Below are 9,491 nucleotides of genomic sequence, written 5' to 3'. Positions count from 1 at the left end.
CTCCTTTCAGAGAACAATTGTTCTTTTATATCCGGCTGTATATAAAAATCTAAGAAAAAAATTCACAGCCACTTTAACTTTTTATTTTGAGATAGGGTCTCACTTATGCTGCACAGGCTGGAGTGCAGTGGTGAGATTACGACTCACTGAAGCCTCAATCTCCCCGGCTCAATCCATCCTCTTGCCTCGGCCTACCAAGTAGCTGGGATGACAGGTGTATGCCACCATACCTGGCTAATTTATTAATTTCTGATAGAGATAGGGTCTCGCCCTGTTACCCAGGCTGGTCTTGAACTCCTGGCCTCAAGCAATTCTCCTGCTTCAGCCTCCCAAAGTGCTGGGATTACAGGGTATGAGCCACAATGCCCAGCCTCGTTTTAACTTTATTATGAAATAATTTTAAATGTATGGTTCTTGCATTTTAATAACTATAGTAAGAATTACTGCTTTGGTAGCAATACTTTAAATGTTACACAGACTCCATCAAGACAAAAACAAACCACTGAAAGTTAAATCTGAGATGACCTACCTGCGTGGTTCATAAGCACAAAGACAGAACTCATCAATGTATAGTATTTAAAGACAAAATTTCTGGGCTACGCACGGTAGCTCATGCCTGTAATTCCAGCACTTTGGAGGCCAAGGCGGGCGGGTCACTTGAGGTCAGGAGTTCAAGACGGCCTGACCAACATGGCCAAACCCTATCTCTATTAAAAATTTAAAAATTAGCCAGTGTGGTGGCACGTGCCTGTAATCCCAGCTACTCAGGAGGCAGACGTTGCAGTGAGCCAAGACAACACCAGTGCACTCCAGCCTGGGTAACAGAGCAAGATTCTGTCTCAAAAAAAAGAAAAAGAAAAAGAAAGAAAGAAAAAGAAAATCTCTGACTAGGGTCAGGCAGACAGCAAAGGTCAAACATCCACTGAAACTCCTCAATGAGGCCAATCATGAAGAATCAGCCAGGGATTGCCAAGGCATTTTTCAGAAGGATGGATTTTTAACAGAATCTCTCCCCGAGTGCTAGAATGGCACACACAGCAGCTTGTCTCTAACTCACAGCCACTCACCAGGAACCCCCTGCAGAAGGGTTCTTTACCTTCCTCATCCTGGTCCAATTCACTGTTCCGGTCATCATTCTCCTGGTGGCTCTTATGGTCCTTGAGCTTGGCTTCCCTCCTGCTTGGTGATATTAACTTCTCAGAAAACACAGGAGCCAGAGACTTTTCCTCCCCTACTTTCTTTCCTGGGGCAGTAGTATTCTTCCCACAATTCTTATGAGGGACAAGAACCTGGAGGAGAAACAGCAACAATGAAGATGCCTCTTCATGAAGCTACAGTCACACTGCACAGTCGCTAAGTGCAAGATTCGGGTCAGACATGTAAATCAACAACTATTTCATCTCTCTACGATGGATTTCTCCTAGAGAAATGTAGTAAAAAGTCTTCCAGCACCAGAATGACCTGGCATGCTTGTCTAAAGGAAAAAAAGAAGGCCAGGCCTGGTGGCTCATGCCTGTAATCCCAACACTTTGGGAGGTGGAGGCGGGCGGATCATCTGAGGTCAGGAGTTCGAGACCAGCCTGACCAACATGGAGAAACCCCATCTCTACTGAAAATACAAAATTAGCTGGGCGTGGTGGTGCATGCCTGTAATCCTACCTACTCAGGAGGCTGAGGCAGGGAAATTGCTTGAACCCGGGAGGCAGAGGTTGCCGTGAGCCGAGATCATGCCATTGCACTCCAACCTGGACAACAAGAGTGAAACTCTGTCTCAAGAAAGAAAATTTAAAAAAACAGAATGGTGTTTTTTTTAATTTTCTTAAAAATTAAAAAAATGGTGGCTTATGTCTGTAATTCCAACACTTGGGAGGCCAAGGTGGGCAGATCATCTGAGACCGGGAGTTCAAGACCAGCCTGGCCAACATGGTGAAACCCTGTCTTACTAAAAAAAAAAATTTTAAAACTGGCCAGGTATGGTGATGCACACCTGTAGTCCCAGCTACCCAGGCAGGTGAGGCATGAGAACTGCTTGAACCCGGGAGGTGGAGTCGCAGTGAGCTGAGATCACACCACTGCACTCCAGCCTGGGCAACAGAGTGAGACTCTTATCTCAAAAAGAAAAAAAAAGAAAAAGAAAGAAAGAAAAAAAGAAAAATTCTCAGACTTCACTTAGCACTAACAAACCAGACTCTCCACAGGGAAGCATCCAGATTTCTACGAGTACGGACGCTACTGCCCCAAGAGAATATATATATCAATTATTCATGTCATTAGAGCCCCAATTCTGACTTTGTATGATGGGTCAGTGTCAAAATGCAGGTGCAAAACACGGTTTATTCAGTGTACCGGAGGGAAAACTAAAACTACCTTTAGGCTATGTATATAAGGTATATATGAAACATAAATGAATTTTGTGTTTAGACTTGGGTGCCATCCCCAAGATATCTCATTACATATCTGCAAGTATGCCAAAATCCACAAAATCTGAAGTCTAAAACATTTCTGGTCCCAAGCATTTTGGATAAGGGATACTCAACCGATACAGTAAATGCTATCTTATGTTTCTCAACTTAACCAACTGGCTGGATTAAATGACTGTCTCAATTCCAAATAGGTCTTACTATAATAACTTAATGCTTACGAAATGTCAAGCATGAGTGGGCCACTCTGTGGTACCCATACTAATGTGAGTGTCTCTATTCCTGTGAGCTGAACTGTATCTTTAATAAGAACCTGCTGTGGTGTTTGCTAACCTATATATGACCATAGTATTTGCAGTTTCAACTGCAGAATTAACTAAACATCATATAGACCAATACAATCAACGCAAAAAGGGCCGGGCGCAGTGGCTCACACCTGTAATCCCAACACTTTGGGAGGCCGATGCGGGCAGATCACAAGAGGTCACGAGTTCGAGACCAGCCTGACCAACATGATGAAACCCCATCTCTACTAAAAATAAAAAATTAGCCGGGTGTGGGGGCACATGCCCCTAATCCCAGCTACCTGAGAGGGTGAGGCAAAAGAATTACTTGAACTCAGGAGCTGGAGGTTGCAGTGAGCCAAGATTGTGCCATTGCACTCAAGCCTGCACAACAAGAGTGAGACTCCATCTCAAAAAATAAAAGAAAATAAATGCAAAAAGTTATTGAGTCAATGAAAACAAACTTCAATGCTTTGGAAGTACTTGATAAAGCTTAAAAAACTGCAATCAAATTAAGTGTGCGTGAGCAACCATAAAAGAATGGGAAAAGCCATAAAACTGTGGGAATCTGTATTCAAACTGCTTTACTTACTAGGGTGTTAGAATTTTCATTTGCTTTAAAGAAACAAACTTTAAATTGCAGAAAATGCATTATGTGTATACTTTATGCAGGGAAGATAAGCTACTCCAGCAGCAAACTCGAAGGTAAGGCCTTGGTTCCATATCAAAATATTGCCAAAGGAATACATAATATGTCTTAAATTAAAATCAAAAGGTATGGATGGATAATTTTCATGATTTCCCTACTTTTACTTTTTAAAAAATTATATATATTTAAAGTGTACAGCATGTTTTAATATACTTACGGCAAAATGGTTACTACAGTCAAGTAAATTAACAAATCCATCATCCCTAATAAGTGTGTGTGACAAGGGCACCCAAAACCCACTTTTACTTTTGATTAATTAAAACAACTAGACTGAAGAGGGTTGAAGAAAGTTTCTATCACACAACTAGCTGCTCAAAGTGGACAACAAATAAATGCTATCTGCCTCTCAGATCAAGCTGCTTAGGAGAAGACTGAGAAATGAATGGGAAAGGTATAGGGGGTTTGGATTCAGCAGACCTATGTATAACCCTGGCTGTCACTTATTAGTTCTGGAAACATGAGCAAGCTGGTTCATGGCTAAATCTGCTTTCTTGTCAATTTTAGTATATGTGCTGCCGAAGCGAGCACACTTTCTCGTCTAAAAAATAGAGCTAATGATGCCTACCTAACCTGGTCACTGTGAGGATGAAATGAAACAATGTATAAAGCAGTGGTCCCCAACCCTTTTGGCACCAGGGACTGGTTTTGTGGATGACAATTTTTCATGCATCCAGTGGGAGGGAAGAGGGATGATTCAAGTACATTACATTGATTGTGCACTTTATTTCTGTTATTACATTGTAATATATAATGAAATAGTTATACAACTCACCATAATGTAGAATCAGTGGGTGCCTTGAGCTTGTTTTCCTGCAACTAGACAGTCCCATCTAGGGGTGACGGGAGACAGTGACAAATCATCAGGCATTAGATTCTCATAAGGAGTGTAAAACCTAGATTCCTTACATGCACAGTTCCCAAAAGGGTCTGTGCTCCTACGAGACAGTATTGCTGCAGCTGATCTGACAGGAGGCGGAGCTCAGGCAGTAACGCCAGCGATGGGGAAGCAGCTGTAAATACAGATGAAGCTTCCCTCATTTGCCCACCGCTCACCTCCTGCTGTACGGCCTGGTTCATAACAGGCCATAGACCAGCACCACCAGTCTGTGGCCCAGGGCTTGGGGACCCCTGGCATAAAGCCCTCGTACAATGGCTGCACATATGAAGCATTCCATATTCATTAGCTGTGTACCCACTAACCCACCTTAATTCTTTCAGGACTCAACTTAAACCTATTTTCAAATTTCAAAGGAGAGGCTCTCAGAAGAACATAGTAAAGACTTCAATATTTGTCAAAAGAAGAAATACGAAAACATGTTTGGCAGGTACACAAAGTAATAGACTTCTTTTCTTTTCTTTTTTTTCAATTTAAAACAGCCAGGCAGGGCTGAGGGAAAGCACCGCCCTCCTGGGCCATAAATGAATGGATTTTAATGAATCAATTTAAAGAATGAAGAGATTTTCTTTTAAACCAGTATTTCCAGACAACCAATATGACTTTACAAAGAACACCTTGGCATTCCCAAAATAACCCACACTTGGTCACGAGGCATTATGATGTATTACTCTTTGCATAACATTGATATTCAATTTGCTAATATTTCTGGAATTTTTTTATCTATGCTCATGAAAGAGAGTGGTCTGTGATTTCTCAAAACGACCTGGTCAGGTTTTGGTATCAAGTTTAGTGTGGACTTGTAATACTAGTTGAAAAGTGTTTGCAATATTACTTTTGAGGTTTGTGTGTTGTTTTTTTTTTTTTCTTTCAGACAGACTCTGTCTCCCAGGCTGGAGTGCAGTGGTGCCCTCACTACAACCTCCGCCTCCCAGGTTCAAGCGGTTCTGCTGCCTCAGCCTCCCGAGTAGCTGGGACTGCAGGTGGAAGACACCACGTCCGGCTAATTTCTGTATTTTTAGTAGAGATAGGTTTCGCCATATTGCCCAGGCTGGTCTCAAACTCCTGGGCTTAAGTGACCCACCCTCCTCCGCCTCCCAGAGTGCTGGGATTACAGGCGACAGCCATCCAGCCCAGCCAACTTCTGAGATTAAACAATGCAGTTTAACTGCTTTACTATGGATTTTAATTGTTGACAATAATAAATGCTACTCTGCTCAATTCTGTACATATAATTACCTCATCTCTACTGCTATTGTCCTTAGCTTCTGACATCTCATCTTCCAACATCTTGCCTGTTTTGGGAACTTATTTTCTTCAGTTCACTTTGATTTTTTTTCCTGCTCAAAATGGACAGGATTATTATTAGGCACATCACGGGGCCTTCACACATTCCAAGCCATGCACGTTTTGCCTCTAGTATTTCCAACAGTAAACTGGCATGTGGAATAAACTTATGTTAGGCCTCACCTTTTTATTTTCATTTGGTATTTTACTCACACCAGCGAACAGAAAAACAAATAGAAAAGGTGATTTTTGATGTTGTAGGTGAGGTCTCCCATACCTCTTCTTTTGCCACAATCGACAAGTGGAAATTCCTTAAGGTTAAGAAAGGAAAAAAAAAAAAAAAGGCAAATTCCCAGGAATTCCTCCCCACTACTTTCATTCTGCTCCATCACGTGTTTTCAAATAACTGTTTTTTTGGGAAAAAAAAATAGTTCCACTACAGACTACTCAAACGGAAGCACACTGGGCCAAAACAAAGGGGACACAGGGCCAAAAACAGTACCTGCAATTCAAGTACCTTTACCTCCCCAGTCAGATAATTCTGTGAACTGGGGCAGCATCCATCACTACCTCCACCAGAATTCAGAACACAAATGAGTCTACAACCCTCGCTGCCCACGGCAGCCCTTGTCCCTAACACGTTTTCCTTTAAGGCTGTCGCTAGTGTAGGGCCCCGCCCTCCCAGCGCCCGGCAAGGGCCTGTGCGGTGCGCCCCTGAGAGCCACCACGCGTGACGAATGCGGGCACGACGCCTGCGGAGAGCCCGGAGAAAGCCGCGGGCGCGGACACGCTGGAGACGCCCTCTCAGCCGTTGCCCAACATCCAAGACCCGCCGGGAAGACGGCCACGTAGTGCGACGGCGCCCTGGCGACTCCGCCTCGCCCAATCAGAGCCCGCACCACCCCTGAACCAATCCTGAGCCGCGACCCTGGGAGGGGCGGGCGGTACGGGAGCCTGGGGGCGGAGTCTCGAGGCGGGGTGGACGGGGATGCACGTGCTGCGCCTGCGCGTGGGCGGACTGTTTGCTGCGGTCTAACGCAGGTGGTAGTGGTTTGGGTTCGTTGGTTCTGGTGCGCGCGGTGTCCATGGTCTTCGCGCCAGGTTGGCGCGGGAGAAGGCCGAGGCACCCTAGAGTTCGAGGAGTTGGTGACGGTCACGCAGTCCGTCGCTCCTCTGGCGGTGGGGCAGTCGGAAAGTGAATAGCAGTCTTTCAAGCGACCGGTCCGTGAGGGCGCGTGTGCCGGGATGGGTTCCCAGCGCTCGGGGCCGTTAAACAGTTCAAGCCGCGTCCTGCCCAGTGAGGGCTGTGTTAGCGTCCTCGCCGGTTCTAGCCGGGAAGGAGGCACTGAGACGACAGCTGAGGGTCACTCCGTTAAGGCTGTCGCTGCTGTAGGGGCCCTCGCCCCGCTGCGTGTTCGTGCCACCCAGCGTACTGAGTGCTTTTTCAAAATTTTATCATGGACGTCTCAAAACACGTGTGACAGATGGTAGTAAGTTTCATTTTTCATTTAAAGAAGTTAAGACCCGGTAGTTAAGGTGTAATTCTCAATCACTTAATACTCTCTCCTAGTTTCTTTGAGTTGGACTATCATGAACATGTGCTCTCACAAGGCCCCATGGCCATTAACACCAGTAGCCTCAGTAGGAGGATCAAGCTCCTAGGAGCTAGCCCCACGTTGGAACTTGAACAATGACACTTTGGGGATATTGTGTGTGTTTGGGGGATAGGGAAGGGCGATCTTGAATAAGGGGCCCTGGCTTTATCCTAGCTTCAGAAACACCCAAATAGGGAAAGAATGAGAATAGAAAAAACAATCTGCCTACCTGTTTTAGATTTGGTACCTCGCTAAACTCTTGTTACCTAGCTTACTTTATGAGATTAGCCCAAATACTTTAAGAAAATATTATATATATCTGATCGCGAACAACTGAAGAAAAGGCAAAAGCCCATTTCATTTATGAGCAGAGGCAAGGTTCAAATAAAGTATTAGCAAATTGAGTCACCGCACCCTGCCAGGAAGTATTATTAAAATCAATAACAAGGACAGGATAAGACACAAGCAAAATCCATAAATGTGCCAAAATATGGCACCTTGGCGGTTGAGAAAACCACAGAAGAAAGGTCTCTGTGATCTGCTCCTGCCTTTCTCCCATAAACCAGGGTCATAAAAGAATTCACTGGCCTACCTCATGTGAAGTAGGTCGTAAGACCCTCATTCCAGAGGAGTCTTGCCGCATACCTGGGGCGGAGAAAGAACCTGAACAAATGGGCCATGCCGCAGTCTCCTCCCACCCCTATGTATGACCATTAGATGATGCTCCTTTTGTCCAATCATGTTTCTGCACAACTATCTACTTCTTTCATCAGACTTAGCATAAAAATACAGTTTTCTTTAGGTCATCGGGTCTTCGTTTCTGAAGGTTCCTATGTCACATAAGACTTTAAATTTGTTATGCCTTTCTCTCAATAATCTTGTTATAGGGGTGTCAGTCATAACCCTTAAGATGGGTGAGGAAAATATTTTTTCCCCTACCAATGAAATGGTGATAAATTTGACCACGTTACAATTTACAACTTGCAGGAGTTTTCTATAGACCAATTTAAAACACAACAAATTAGAAATATTTGTAACATATACAACACAAATTTAATATTGTAATATGAATGAAATACAAATCAAGAAAAAAAATGACTGAAGGATATGAAAAGCCATTTTCAGGAGAAATTTCAGTGGCAAAGATATGAAGACATGCTCAACTATACAACTATTAGGGAAATGCAACTTAATAAGATACTATATTTTATCTGTCAGAGTGACAGAAATTACAAGTGTTTTGGGATTGTGGAGAAACTGGTGAAACGGCAAATTGTTACAAACACTTGGAGAGAAGTTTGGCAGTTTTAGTAAAGGTAAAAATACTCATTCCTTCCTTTAGCAAATCCACTTGCATGTATCTCACCTAGAGAGCGTTCAGACTGCTGGAGAGACATATACGTGAATCTTCATTGCAAACTTTGGGGGTTTTTGTTGTTGTTTGAGACAAGATCTTGCTCTCACCCAGGGTGGAGTGCAGTGGTGCCGTTATGGCTCACTGCAGCCTTGACCTCCCAGGCTCAAGCAATCCTCCCGCCTCAGCCTCCCAAGTAGCTGGGACCACAGGCATGCACTGGTCAATTTGGGGTTTTTTTTAGGGGGGTGGTGGTGTTGTTTCTGTAGATAGAGATGGACTTTTGCCATGTTGCCCAGCCTGGTGTTGAACTCCTGGGGTCAAGCGATCCTCCTGCTTGAAGCGAGATCTCATTTCTACCAAAAAAAAAAAAAATTAGCTGGGTGTGGTGGCGTGTGCCAGTAGTCCCAGCTACACAGGAGGCTGAGACAGGAGGATCACTTGAGCCCACCAGGAGTTTGAGGCTACAGTGATCCCACGACCGTGCTCCAACCGAGGTGACAAAGTGAGACCCTGTCTCTAAAAAACAAAAATAAAAAGTGTCTTTTAATTGTTGGTTTGTTTTGAATTAGGATTTTAAAATATCTACACATTGCTTTCCGGTGGTGATGAACTACCCACATGAGAACATGCCTCTCGCAAAGGATCTCCTTCATCCCTCCCCAGGAGAGGAGAAGAGGAAACACAAGAAGAAACGCCTGGTGCAGAGTCCCAGTTCCTACTTCATGGATGTGAAATGCCCAGGATGCTGTAAAATCACCACGGTCCTTAGCCGTGCACAAACGGTAGTTTTGTGTGTTGGCTGCTCCACTGTCCTCTGGCAGCCTACAGGAGGAAGAGCAAGGCTTACAGAAGGATGTTCCTTTAGGAGGAAGCAGCACTAAAAGCACTCTGAATCAAGATGAGTGGGAAACCATCTCAATAAACACATTTTGGATTAAAAAAAA

General features: G+C 44.2%; 1 protein-coding gene across 1 annotated transcript; it reads left to right on the top strand.

Annotated features, from left to right (window-relative positions):
• The first annotated feature begins 9,173 nt into the window (after window positions 1-9,173).
• On the top strand, window positions 9,174-9,491 carry LOC105552409 (40S ribosomal protein S27-like). The gene has a single exon (XM_011998074.1). It carries the CDS (start codon window positions 9,174-9,176, stop codon window positions 9,426-9,428), a length of 255 nt encoding a protein of 84 aa, XP_011853464.1. The 3' UTR covers window positions 9,429-9,491.

This window comes from Mandrillus leucophaeus, unplaced genomic scaffold (assembly GCF_000951045.1).
Source record: "Mandrillus leucophaeus isolate KB7577 unplaced genomic scaffold, Mleu.le_1.0 Scaffold555, whole genome shotgun sequence".
Lineage (NCBI taxonomy): Eukaryota > Metazoa > Chordata > Mammalia > Primates > Cercopithecidae > Mandrillus > Mandrillus leucophaeus.
This window is presented reverse-complemented; position numbering and strand designations above follow the sequence as displayed.